General features: G+C 46.4%; 1 protein-coding gene across 2 annotated transcripts in view; it reads left to right on the top strand.

The window, feature by feature from the left end:
* The window catches only part of SPOCK2 (SPARC (osteonectin), cwcv and kazal like domains proteoglycan 2), a 90,493-nt gene extending 76,767 nt beyond the window's left edge, over positions 1 to 13,726 (top strand). Inside the window, exons 7-10 of one of the 2 annotated variants that reach the window (XM_084845578.1) lie at positions 2,527 to 2,760; positions 3,336 to 3,398; positions 7,979 to 8,116; positions 9,578 to 13,726. In XM_084845578.1, coding sequence (XP_084701704.1) covers positions 2,527 to 2,760; positions 3,336 to 3,398; positions 7,979 to 8,116; positions 9,578 to 9,723 — 581 coding nt within the window. In that variant the 3' untranslated portion in view covers positions 9,724 to 13,726. The remainder of the gene's footprint in view (positions 1 to 2,526; positions 2,761 to 3,335; positions 3,399 to 7,978; positions 8,117 to 9,577) is intronic. The other variant, XM_084845579.1, reaches the window with a different exon arrangement.

Raw genomic sequence — 13,726 nt, 5'->3', positions numbered from 1 at the left:
ACACCCTCCACTCTGATGTGATACAGTCACGGGATATTTTTGTCCTATGGGATGACTACTGCATGTTTAGGTTCCTCCCAGTTATACTAGGAAGAATAGGGCCATTTGGTATAGGTGTGAATTCCCTTACATCAATACCCTCTCAAAAGCACAGAGACAATGGTGTTAAGGGTTGGGAAACTTGTGGCCCTCCAAATGTTTTGGCCTATGATGATTCCTCACCACTGGCTGTGTTGCTAGAGCTGATGGGAGTTGTAGGCCCAAATCCTGGAGAGCCAGATATTGGCTACCCTTGTGTTAAACAGCTGCCAAATTTTCAGGATAAATGTGTTAAAGCTATGTATGCCACAAGACACAGGGAAGTGGGTGGGGGGGGCACAGTCAGTTATTCTGACAACTCTATTGGGCTTGTTGAATCAAATGGCATCTGTGAGGGCACAGTCTCATTTATTTTAATGGAGCTTGCACAGCAGATGTACCTGGTGAGTTGTGCCCATTCTGTCAGTCTTCATTCTTCCTGTGGCTTCAGCATTTTGTTTTTCCCCTGGTCAATCTAAACTCTTTGGTTTCAGTGTAGTAGCTCCTTCTTGAGTGCCACCTCAGAAGCAGTTGCATTTTGCCACTAAACCAGTCTCTTTGTTTGACTGTCTTTGTTTATACGCTATTACATTAGTCCTTGAGCCACAATCGCTTTAACCCAGTGGGGTTCTGTGCATTAAAGCCGATCTTACGTGTGCTGTGTGCTGAATTTTCGTTGGCTGAAAACGTGTGACTTTGCCCTCAAAGCCAATCTGAGAAATGCAGCCCTCCAAAGGAGAGCTGGGGCCGTGGTTTGCGAGCTGGCTTGCGTTTGGTAGTTATTCTGGCTGAAAAAAAGCCTTCGTCGCAGCGCGTCAACTGGCTCGTTGTATGTGAGGAACTGTTTTTACCTTAAAACCAGCATGTTCGCTCACAGGCTGGATGGAAGGTGTGGGTGTGCTGGTTGCTGTGTGAGCCACAACAAGGCAAACATTTATTGAAAACCAGTCCCCAAGCAGAGTCAGCAGAGTGGTCCCAAAGGGAGTGTGAAGAATGATCAGTCGGGAGGAAGGTCGTTAGTTTAAGTGTCAGAGAAGAGAAACCACCAGGCTGAATGCTTCTCCCTCAGGGATTGCGCCGGATGAAGTCTGTGGCACTAGCTGCATCTCAGGCAGATGCTTGTCCTCTGCCACCCTCAGCTGTGTGCTTTCGCCCCTCAGCTTTTGTAAGCAGACCAAGGAGCCAAGATGGCTTTCCTCCAGCTGCTCGAAAGTCCATCTGGAGCCAGACTGATGGGAACGTCATCAATTGTGCATGGACTAGAAAGGGGAGCCGCAAGGCCCCATCTCCCTGGGCCGCTTTGAGATGCAAGCTAAGGGTGGTGATGAGCCAGCTCTAGAATTCTGCATCCAAGTTGAATCCTGTGACGTGTATAAATTATGCAGATTAAGGCAGGTTTGCATAATGGACGCAGCTTTATTATTTATATATCACTTCTCATTTGAAACAAAACCCAAAGCAGCTACGAAAGGATAAATACAGAACAAACAAACAAAAACTACACACAGTAGTAATATCATGAGGCTGGTGCAAAGATAGCTAATTGGCTGGGGGAAAGCCAAAGTAAACGCGTTTTCAAGAAATGCCTAAAACATGCCAGTGTTGGACTTCTAGGAGTGATGGGGAGCGGCAAGGCACTGCATACAGTACTGAAGGAGCCCAACACAAGGATGTTGCTCAGCCTTTCGCTCTGTAGCTCCAGAGACTTCACCAAGAATTGCCTGTATATTTTCAACCAAGCCTATAGGGCTTCCTAGCTCTGCGCCCTAGGTGCTAGCCTGCTCCTTTAGAATAAAAAGTGGGGCCTGCAACAAAAGGCTGCAATGTATTCTCACCTCCTAATACAGGTTTCCCCAACCTGGTGCCCTCTAGATGTGTTGAACTACAATTCCCATGATCCCCAGCCATCAGTGTCAGTGGCCATGTTGGCTGGGGATTGTAAGAGTTGTAGTCCAGCACATCTAGCAGGCACCAGGTCAGGGAAGACTGCCCTAATGGGAGTGCTTCTATTCAGTGTTGCAGCCAAAGGATACGCCATTTCATCCCCCCACTCCCCCGTTTATTGTTTCCAACTGACACGCCTGAGCATTCCTGCTCTTCATTGGGCTGGGTGGTTTTTATTTTTGTGGTGGGTTTGCCTCCTTTTGGGGGCGGGGGCGGGTTACAAATATTTTGTACTTCTGCATACCTTGAGGTTCACTCTTGTTGTTCAGTGGCCCCATTGCAACCCCAAACGTGTCAACACTCAACCACCTAAGTTCACTATTAGAGGGAATGATGAAAGCTGAGATTCTCAGCATGCTGGAGTCTGCATCCAAAGTCTGCAGTGATGGATACAGACAGCGCTTATTATACCTTTTATGTGCGTTGAGGCAGTTCAAAGGCACGGTCGCTTTGTCTCACTCATCTCTCTGCCTCTCCATTGTTTTTTGCACCATCTGTTTGCAGTGCTGGACAAGAGCCTGGTGGCCAGTTGCAAAGACTCCATTGGTTGGATGTTTTCCAAGCTGGACACCAACAGTGACCTTTTCCTGGATCAGACAGAGCTGGCAGCCATCAACCTGGACAAGTATGAGATCTGCATCCGGCCTTTCTTCAACTCCTGCGACACCTATAAGGATGGGCGCGTCTCCACTGCAGAGTGGTGCTTCTGTTTCTGGAGAGAGAGTGCGTCAATACAAGGTTTCCTCCTACAGGCGGCACTGTCTGTTGTGTTAGCTTCTTTCAGTCAGTGGTAAACTGTCGTTCCATAGTGAGTGCTAAGCATTATAGCAGATTCTCTCTCTCTCTCTCTCTCTCTCTCACACACACACACACACACACACACACACACATGCGCGCTCGCGCGCTGACAAGTTAACCAAATGCTTCTCCTGCTCATTCATTTATGGTACTGCTGCTGCCAGATTTTAGGGAACTAAGCTAAGGGCTTATTGGCTGATGTGTTTCTTATGGGTCAGTGCTATGTTTAAGTTGGTTTAAACGGGAACTCAAAACAACAACAACAAAAAATACTAATAAATCTCATATTTATGCAGTGCTTTTTCCTAAGCACCTAGAGCCCTTTGCATATATTATCTCAGTAATCCTTACAACACCCTGCGAAATAGGCCACTGCTATCATCCCCCTGTCACAGACTGGGGAAGGGCTGGGGGAGAGTAACATCCTTATGAGTGAGTTCATGGCTGAGTTGTGATAATTCTGACCTGGTATGGCAGTGCTGAAATGGATGGACTCTTTGCTTTGGATGTTACAGAGCCTCCCTGTCTTGTGGAGCTGGAGAGGATTCAGATCCAGGAGGCAGCAAAAAAGAAGCCTGGTGAGTTGTGGAAATGTAAAGATAAATATTGGGGAGTTTGTGGAGGAGGGGGTAGGAGCTTTTTGTTCTCCCCTAACATTTTTAAGGGCTAGTACGCTAGGACTTGGCTATGTGCTAGAAACCATGGATTACTCAATTAATAATAATACCTGTGCCTACTTGTGTGTTTTAAGTGTTTCACATACATCAGGGGTGGGCAGAAAGTACATCAGGATCCATTGATAGATCTCTGGGTGATTTTCAGTAGATCTGCAGAGGCTTCTGATTCCCTATTGTTAACACTGAGGTTATTGTCGGAGGTCATGCTGCATTTAGGAGACATACATTTTAAGGCAATTTGAAGAAGGGCCTTCTCTGTGGTGGCCCCCATTTTGTGGAATGACCTCCCCTTGGAAATACAATGGGCATCTACAGGGCATGTGTTCTGCAGGTTAGTAAAAACGTATCTATACATCTAGGCATTCCCAGACACTGGTTCTTATAGCAGTTTGGTGTATGTTTTATTGTGGTTTCATTGCAGCTTTCACTAACCTGGTACCCTCCAGATGTTTTGGATTTCAACTCCCATCAGCCCCAGCCAGCATGGCCAATGGTCAGGAATGTTGGGAGTTGTATTCCAGAACATCTGGAGGGTACCAGGTTGTGGAAGGCTGTATTCTTGTATTAATTTTATCTTGTAAACCGCCTTGTTATTTTTATGGTGAATGGCAGTCTATAAATAATTTTAATAAATAAAGAATAGCAACAACAAAATGTCTTTTCCCACCTAAATTAGGTTGCTGAAATGAAAAAATCTTGGGATAACTGGGAGTGGATTTTTGTGTGAAAGGACGGTGAGCTCAGTTCAGTTCTGGAGCTGAAAACTAATTCCTAGGCTTAGAACATATCCAGAGGCACTCTGTTCTTTAATTCAAAGTGTATGTCCTTTCCACTTAGCTGTGGTTGGTAGATCTTGAGGTTCTAGTAAAAAGCAAAGTAGATCTGACAAACCTGATGTTTGCCATATGTTATTTCAGTCCTTACAATAGTTGTGTAAGGTAGGTCGGAATTCCTATGCTCATATTGCAGAAAGGGCAAGGATAACTGAATCTAAGAGGCAGCAGCTTAATTAATTAACCCACAGTTTGCCGGGGTCGCATACCTCTGCCATTCTGAATACGCAATCTCTGACCAGCCCAACTAGAGGTTGTTCTGTGACGTGCAAACTCAGACAGTATGGGTTGTGGGCTAAACAAGCCAAAGTTACCCTACAGTTAGTTGTTAGGTTAATTTTGGGTTGATTAACCCACGATTAATCCAAAGAGTACAGGTTCACATGTCATGAAACAAACTCTGTTCAGGCCAGAGGTTGCATATTCAAAATGGTGATGGCATGTACTGGGCATGTACCATAGCAAATCATGGGTTAATTAATTAACCCATGATTTGCCGTCATTACGTCTGAACAGGCCCACTATGTGACCCAACGCCTCCGCCCAGATTGAGAGGCTCCTTGTTCATCGGTTTTCCTGAGGCAAACTGAATGGTGTGCCCAGCAGTTTCCTTTCTTGAACTGAGGTGGAACGCTCCCTATGACCCCACATGGTATGCATAAATCCACAATCCTTCCCAAGTGGACTGGAGTGTTAATGTCAGGTTTGTGTTTGAGCCTTGTCATACTGTCATTATATTTGGGGGCATTTCAGTTTTCCTTGACCTTTCTCACTGTCCTTCAGACAAATGCTCCTTTTATTATGTTCCACCTCTGCATTTTACTTCACAGTGAGCCAATTCTAGCCACACTATGCAATTTGGCAAGTTTGCTAAGAGAAATGTGCTGTGTGCATGTGGGCCAGAGATGGTAGTTTTAAGCAGAGTTGAAAGTGGTTTGAGAAAGGCTTTTCTTCCTGTGGTTGAACACATACATTTGTCTTGTCAGCTCCGGTGTGGTAGGTTTCTGAAACAATACCAAAACCTGCCAAACCTGATGCCAAAACATGGGATGAGTTCACCTACCACCACCCGCAGCAAACTCCTTCAAACTGCCTTTAACCCTCTGAAGAAACATTTGCTTTCCTCCAACTTACTAAAGTTCAGACACTGAGGCGGGAGACAGACAATAGCTTGTGTTTCTTATTTCCAGAGGGTGGAAGGTGATTTGACAGAGGCAGTATTTCCTATGGTTTACACACTCAACCCACTGTCATCTTTGTTCATGACTTTTGTAGAGCTTCAAAAACATGCAAAGCCTGTGGACCACAGACAAGAGTGGAGCGAGCCAGAACCAAGACTCTAGGCCCTAGGGGTTGAGATTATATGAAGGATAGAGAATCAAAGTTGTGGGCACTCTGCTCGTCCTTTATGTGCTATTATACAAGAGGCACATCTCATTCCTGGCTTTATTCTCACAGCCCATTTATTTGTGAGCGAGGCATTAGAAGCGCTATGGAAGTATTGCATGCCTTTCTAGTGACCTGAAACTGTTATGGGCTGTGTGGAGTAAACTGTGGTACTTGCATTTTCATTCAACACATTGGTATCCAACATTTTGCTCAGGGATGCTGAACCTCTTCCAGCGCGAGGGCCGCATTCAATTTCAGAGCAGCGCTTGGAGGCTGCATTCCAGTGGTAGGCAGGGCAAAAGGGGCGGGGCAAAAATACCAACGTCTTTTAGCTTAAAGCTCTTACTTCCCATAAATAAGCCTTAGCAGAGGCATTTCAGAACTGGGGAAGCCCTGTGCCAAAAGCTGGGAAACGACCACATGGCCAGCAGTCGGGGGAATGGTTCTGGGGCCAGGGGAATGGGGGGTGGCCATCTGGGTTATTGACTGCTCAGAAACTGGACAGAAGCAGTCGGCAGATCGAATGCTCTCTGAAGGCCCGATTTGTTCATGTGGGTGGCCATGCCCAGTGCAGCCTCATGTGGAGTAAAGCGCCGCACAGTAGGGCGTTTGTGTGAGCAAATCCCTAAACAATTTGGGCAGATTTTAATCGCATGAATGCAGTGTCTCGTTTCCCCAGGGGAGCCAGGTGGGAGGGGCTTTTACTGGATATTTGTGTGTTTGGCAACCACTTATACCGGTTCACCAATGGTGTACCATTCAGTAATGGGGTGTTTACAGCTAGAGCATGGCTGTTTCTGACAGAATTTCTGAGAAATATGTTTTTCAAATGCCTCCTAAACCGTTAGGGCAGCTGGCTGGGAAATTATGGGTGTTGTACTCCAACACATCTGGACAGCACCAGGTTCGAGAAAGCTGTGTTAGGGAACGTGTCCCCACCACACACTCCCGGAAAATATTCAGCAAAATGTTTTCCTTCATTTCTTTGCCCATTAATAGGGTGGAGAATTTGGGGTAAAACTATGGATCCAGTTTTAATATTAGTTAATATTATTTTAATATTCTTGAAGGAAGTGATGATGTTGGGCCCTTCTAACCCTCCTCTCCTACTTCATTGTTTCTTTCCAGCGTGAGCTAACAATAGTTTCATTCAGCAGTTATTGAGAAAGAAAAAATTGATCAGAAGAGAATTTTCTGAACATTTTCCCCACCCCATCCTACCCCAAACTGTTGGAGAATTCTGCCTCTCCCAGAGAATATTCAGTGAAATCCCCCTCACCAGTTTCAACATCCACAAGTAGGGTGTCCATTTTCAGTCAGCCTTAGGTTTACACAATCATTTTTGTCAGAAAAATAATCATTATGTCTGGATTTTCCGTCCCATTTTCCTGTGCTTTAGCTTGTGTGTGAGGTGAGATTTTACATTTAACTATGTACTGAAGAAGCTGATTTTTTAAAGTAGTTCAAAACAAGTTTTTAAAATTTATTTATTTATTTATTACATTTATATCCTGCCCTTTTTCCTCTTTAAGGAACCCAAGGCGGCGTACATAATCCTTCCATTTTAGCCTCACAACAACCCTGTGCGGTAAGATGGGCTGAGAGTCTGTGACTGGCCCAGAGTCACCCAGTGAGCTTCCATGGTAGCTCACTGAGAACTGACCTTCATCCCCTCATTGGCAGCGCGGAACGGCCCCTTGCTCTGCGCTCGGAAGAGGCGCACGGAGTGGTGAAAACGGGGTGTTCCTGGGGGCGTGCCAGGGCAGGGAAGTCAGAAATTCAGTACGACACATCCAACGTGTTGTCCGGCCACCGCTTCCCACGCTCTGACTTCCCTGAAATCGGCTGTGTAGCCACAAATGCACGGTGGCTAGACGGCGGCTGAAGCATGGAGGGGACGATCCCCTCAGTGCTTTTCCTGCCCTGCATTGGATAGGTGGTCGCCTCAGAGTTCAGAGGTGGCCACCTATCCCAGTAGGATTGCTCCCTAAATGGTTTTTAAAAAATACACTAATCTGATCACCAAATACCTCTTACAACTGAAACTCTTTTCTTACTCAAACTGTGCCTTTCTTCAAATTCTCAGTTAAGGTAGTGAATCCCAGGATATTGTTGACTAGCACTGCGTGCCTGTATGTTTGCCTAGCAACAAGTGTTACGCAGTAAGTAGTGTAGCTCATTTTCCTAAGAGTAAATATCCATTGTTGCAGCTGTAGTATCTAATTGTCCCAGTTCCAGTGACTAATTTTCTTTCTCCAGGAGTCTTTATTCCCAGCTGTGATGAGGACGGGTACTACCGGAAGATGCAGTGTGATCCAAGCAGTGGGGAGTGTTGGTGCGTTGACCATCTTGGCATGGAGCTGACGGGAACACGGATGCATGGGAATCCAGATTGTGGTAAGGAACATGGAGAAGAGGAGGGGGTAACTTTCTACGTTGTGGCAGGGGGGTGGGGCGAGGGGATACACATTACAAGTGAGACCTGCAACAAAATGTTGCACTGTGGAGTGCTCTTATTCAAGGTTCCAGCCACCCAGTCATGCCTTCTTTCAGAATATTCCATTCCATTCCCCGTCCCCATAGTTTTCCAGTTTTCCTCCCAGCAGTCAGCCAGCATTGAGGCCACGGAGCATGCTCAGTCCTCAGTGGGATGTTTGTTGTTCTCTCCCCACCCCCCACACTTTAGGGCTTTTTGTACTTCTGCAGGAAAGGAAAGGTTCCTCCTGTGCAAGCACCGAGTCATTACTGACCCCTAGAGGGACGCCGCTTGCGCTGGCGTTTTCATGGCAGACTGCAGCGGGGTGGTTTGCCAGTGCCTTCCCCAGTTGTGACTACCTTTTCCCCAGCAAGCTGGGTACTCATTTTACCGACCTCGGAAGGATGGTGGGCTAAGTCGACCTGAGGCGGCTACCTGGGACCCAGCTTCTGCTGGGATCGAATTCAGGTCGTGGGGAGAGTTTCAGTTGCAATACTGCCGCCTACCACTCTGCGCCACGCGACCTTTTTGCAAAACCCCAAGCCTGCTGGTACCTCCCTCTTGTGCAGCATGTTGCAATTTTGGCTACGTACTGATTGGCACTCAAATACGAGTCTGCTGTTACATAGGATATGTTTCTCTGAGAAGTGAGTGAGCTATGATTTTCACAGCCCTCTTGTATGGAGGTGGAGAGGGAAGCAAGCGGTATTGTAGGAGAAGCAGAGAAAAAGCAGAGAAACCTTCCACTGTTTCTGCTGTAAGTCTTGATAGGAGAACCCGCTGAATCAGGAGGTTATTGTTATAGTTTGCATCTTCCATGCTTTGCCTTCTCTGATGACTGGGACATCCAGGATAGCCTTATGGAATAAGATCCCTTTGGAGGAGGGAGCGTGGGAGACCCCTAGTATATTTTGTAATCTGCTTATTTTCAAAGTACAGGGTGAGCAGACATTGCAGGGGTGCAGAAGCCAGCATTAGTGCTAGTCCTCAGTGTCCAGGTATCCAAAAAGCTCTTTTCCCTGAAAACTCTAGATAACTTTGCCATACTAGGCAAAACCTGGATCCATCCTGGTGCATAGTTATGGCAGAGAGGTATAGTCTAAGATGGCTTGAAGCAAGAGCAGCCAAACTGCCTTTGTCCTCCATCAGTAATCAGGACATGCCAAATACAATTTTTTAATAACAGAGCAGCCAGGCTCACAGTGGCTCCATTTCGGCAGAACCAGAAGAGGTTATGCTCTGACCTGGCCACCTCAACCATTTTAATTCATGCTGCAGAACAGAAAATCTATTTTCTGTTCTGCAGCAACATCCAGCAAACTGGATGTTAGGTGAATCAGTACGTTTTCCAACCAGTGCCTTCCTTGTTCTTGCTGCTGCAGATGATATTGTTGGATTCTCAGGGGACTTTGGGAGCGGCGTTGGATGGGAAGACGAGGAGGAGAAAGAGACCGAGGAAGCCGGCGAGGAGGCTGAAGAGGAGGAGGGAGAAGCAGGAGAGGCAGATGACGGAGGCTACATCTGGTAGAAGCAACTAAAAGCACAGTTTGGTCAGGATGCTGGCGGTAGGGCTGGGAGACAGCAGTCAAAACTCAAAGGAGAGGAACAGCTTAACAAGATGATCAGGAAACACAGCTGAATGTAACTAACTATGGCAGAACATGTTGTGCGAGTGTGCGTGTGCGTGCGCGTGTGTGCCTGCCTGGGTGAGTCCATTCTCTTTACATGGCCATGGGGACGATCTGCTTTCTCCCAGCTTAGCAGAGATCAGAGCTGTAGCAATGCAAAATGGGAGGGGGAAAGTCCTCTGCGCTGTAGATTCAGGTGGGTTTTTTTAAAAACTAATTTAATTTCTAGATTGCCAGTGACCCATTTCAGCTCCTAGCCAGACTTGCAAGGCGTGAGAACTACATTTTCCTGCCCCCTTCAGAACTCTAATTGTGGTACCTAGCAATATCCTGCAGTAATTAATGCACTCTTAAGAGACATATACCCTAGTGCACCAGAGCACTGCTGGCATTTTGCAGTCATGCTCTGTAAACAGCCAGGAGATCTTCAAGGGTTCCTGAGTCTCCATTGCAGCAGAGGAGATGTGATCACCAGGATTTGACTGACAGGCCAGGGATTAGCAGCACCCCTCCTCCTTTCAACTAAATGTTAGATCAAGGACCATATCGGAGAGGGACTGTTAGCACATATTGCTAGTTCCAAATGTAGCTCAATAGCTGACATATCGAGGACGTTTCAGATACCTAGAGGGACTGCAAGATCCTGTCTTCCTGGAAGATTTCCTGTGGAAGGCTGGGCATCCTACTACTGAGTAAATAGCTGACTTATGATCTCCTCTGATGGGCTCATGCCTGCCTGATTAGAGGGCTCTGGGGGGCTGGACTTTTCCAAACTTGTCCCAAATTTATCTCTAGTTGCTTTCCATTTAGCTGATGTGCCTGCTAGAGCTGTGGAATAAAGGGCTTCCCTGTCACCTCTTCATGCCCTGATAGAGAGACAGAGGCATTCTGACACAAGAATGCCTGAGAATGTTGGTTAAAGGGAGGAGAGATAAAACTATTGGTTGTGGAAGACTAGTCAGTGGGGCACACAGGGTAAATGAAGACCAAAGGCAGCCCTAGGTAGAAACGACGTTCCCATGATGAAAGGACAACCATCACCCATCAGCAGCGAAACAGCCATCCCAGTAACTTTGCTTCTGACTGATCCCAGATTGGACTGTGTGTTTGCTCTTGGTTGGTTTGTTTCTAGATAGTCACGGTGCTCTTTTTCTGTCGGCGGGGTTTTATGCTTTTAACCTGGGTTGGGTTTAACCACCACAGTAAATTAAATTCTCTTTTATTTAGAGAGATAGTTCCCCCACTTCCCCACATTCAGACACACTCAGTGCTTTGTGGGTGTGTATTCTCGCAAGTGTATGGTTTCTTGCATTGCGCTGCAGCCACAGATGTCCTCAGGAGGCATAAACAAAGGATGCATGTGTGCCTGTGTGCGTGCGTGTGTGTGATTGATTATGTACGTAGAGAATGGGGGTCGCCAGCTTGGCTTACATTGAGCATTCCAGAGCTTATGCGAAACTGAGCTGCCGATAGAGCCCCGTAGGCTTGATGTGCTTCTGCATCTCCTTAAAATATACACAGTAATCGTGGGATTTTAGACGAGCTAGCCTCCCGGTAAGCCCGGCCACATGCTTGCAGTGGTACCGTAACAGAGAACTCTTATGTAGCCCAGCTGTGATAATAAACGGGCCTTGCTGTGTTGAAACTCTCTACCTTCTTTCTTGCCCAGGCTTACTCTTTCTATATGTCTCTGTCTATACACACACTGTCTGTCTCTCTCTCTCTCTCTCTCTCTCTCACACACACACAGACATACACGCTTCACAGCCCTCCCTTATTCAGCTGTTTCTCCTCCTTTTCTCCTGAAAGAAGAATAGATTATGACTGAGCGAGACTTGCGTCTGTATGTCGCTACCAGAAGGGAGTGACCTTCTCAGTCAGTGACCTGCGGGGATTTCATTTTCTTTCGGACTGCAGTTCTATATCTCTTGCCCTCCCTTCTGTTTCTGCCGTTAAGAGTCTGTTTGCATCCTGTTAAGATGTACTCAGGCTTTTGGTTTCTGGAAGCCCTGCTTTGAGAAGTCCTCCTCGATTCTCGGTCGTTGCCTTTGGAGCTTTTCTCCTCCTGTCTGCCTCATGCCTGGGCGTGTCCGAGGCCGGGTTTGAATTTCCCAGTTATGCATGTTTAATAACCTGTAAATACATTTCTTAAAATCAAAGAAGCGAATGTCGCTAACTCCACTTTTCGGAGCAGCAGAATGAATTGTTGAAGGAAGAGAATGGTAGACGTGGACAAGATCAGCATGAGGGTGTGTTCTGGCTATGTTAACAAGCCTTATTATCCTCCCTTCAGCTTTGACAACTCTGGCTGGAGACGGGCAATAGTGTATGTCCCCACCCCCACCCCCCGGAGAGTCTAAGGCAGTATGATAGGCAAATGGCGGCCTGTGGTGTTGACACCCATCCCACTCTTGCCTCTGTTCACAGGTTTTATAGGTTTCTGTTGTCAAAAATAAGTCTCAGAACTCAGCTGCTCAAAAACATATATGACCAGAGATAACAGTGGGACAAAATGAATAATTGTGCATGCATAGGAAATGATGACTCTACCGTACCACTCTCAGTGCTTAAAAAAGAAAACTATTTCCCACCTCCAGCCTAAGGCGAGCTCGGCCTGTTCAAGAGGTGACAGTGGGACAAAATATGTACGTGCCCACTACAGGAAGCAGAACTTCTCTCAAATCACTTCCAACTCTTTTCTAAAAGAAAACTATTGTCTGCCTCCAGCCTTAACTTAGAAAAAGAAAAAGCATCCCTTGTTTTGAAATGCATTTTCGGCTGATTTGTATTACACCATGACACATTTCCTGACTTCTGTGGTAGCCAAAGGAGAAGAGCTTCCGTCCCAATGGAGCTCCATAGAAGAATCTCTAGTCTCCCCAGTAGGGTTCACCATGACAAGCAGGCTTGGGTACAAACTAAAGATATTCTGCTCCTCCTAGAGTAGCCAAGTGCTTTCCTAATAGAGGCCAGATACTTTTACAGGAGCAAACGTCCTGATCACCACAGCTCCATGAGTGGAAAACATATTCTCTATCTTTACCATTGATGCTGATTATGCAGCTGCCTAAAGCCATGGTGCAGTGTCCAACAGTGTCATTCCGCAAACTCGAATAGCACTAGCAGAACACTGCCAAATTGTGCAAGCTAGCAGGACACTTTCCATTTTGCCCATTGCGCTTGTGGAAGCAGTTGCACAATGGGTTGGACAAGCAGAATATGCAAGCAGTTGCACAACAGTTTTCAGAAGGGTTATGCGCAACTGGTTGTACAAAGGGTTGTGCAAGCATCGTGCACAACCTCTTGTGCAACTGTGCTTGCACAAACGTAACTTCAGTTGGATTCTCATTTTGTGCATAGTTTGGAACCTAGTTTTATTTTTATTTTATTTATTATTAAATTTATTAATCGCCCATCTGGCTGGTCACCCAGCCACTCTGGGCGATGTACGACATACAATAAAACAGTTTAAAACAATAAAATTGTACAATAAAAACATTTTCTAAAATACCCAAACCCACCCCAAATGCCTGCCTGAACAACCACGTTTTTAATGCACGACGGAAGCTCATTAAAGAGGGGGCATGACGGAGTTCCCTAGGGAGGGAGTTCCACAGAGTGGGGGCCACCACAGAAAAGGCCCTCTCCCTCATCCCCACCAGTCTAGCTGTCCTGGCTGATGGGACAGAGAGAAGGTCATCCGAGGCTGATCTTGTTAAGCGGCCTGTCTGATGCTGCTGGAGGCGCTCCTTAAGATAGGGTGGATAGTTTCTGCTAGCGCAATTATGTCATTTGTGCTAATGGAATGATGCAGTTGGAGGCTGCCCACGGAATCAAGACTTAGTATTGAACTACAGTTCTTGAACCTTCTTGCTAGGGCTCAACCATGGAACGTGGATTAAT

The sequence above is a fragment of the Heloderma suspectum genome, chromosome 3, assembly GCF_057233095.1.
Source record: "Heloderma suspectum isolate Gila_16-S chromosome 3, 16-S_ref, whole genome shotgun sequence".
Classification (NCBI taxonomy): Eukaryota; Metazoa; Chordata; class Lepidosauria; order Squamata; family Helodermatidae; genus Heloderma; species Heloderma suspectum.
The sequence above is the reverse complement of the archived record's forward strand: the minus strand, read 5'-3'. Positions and strand labels throughout refer to the sequence as shown.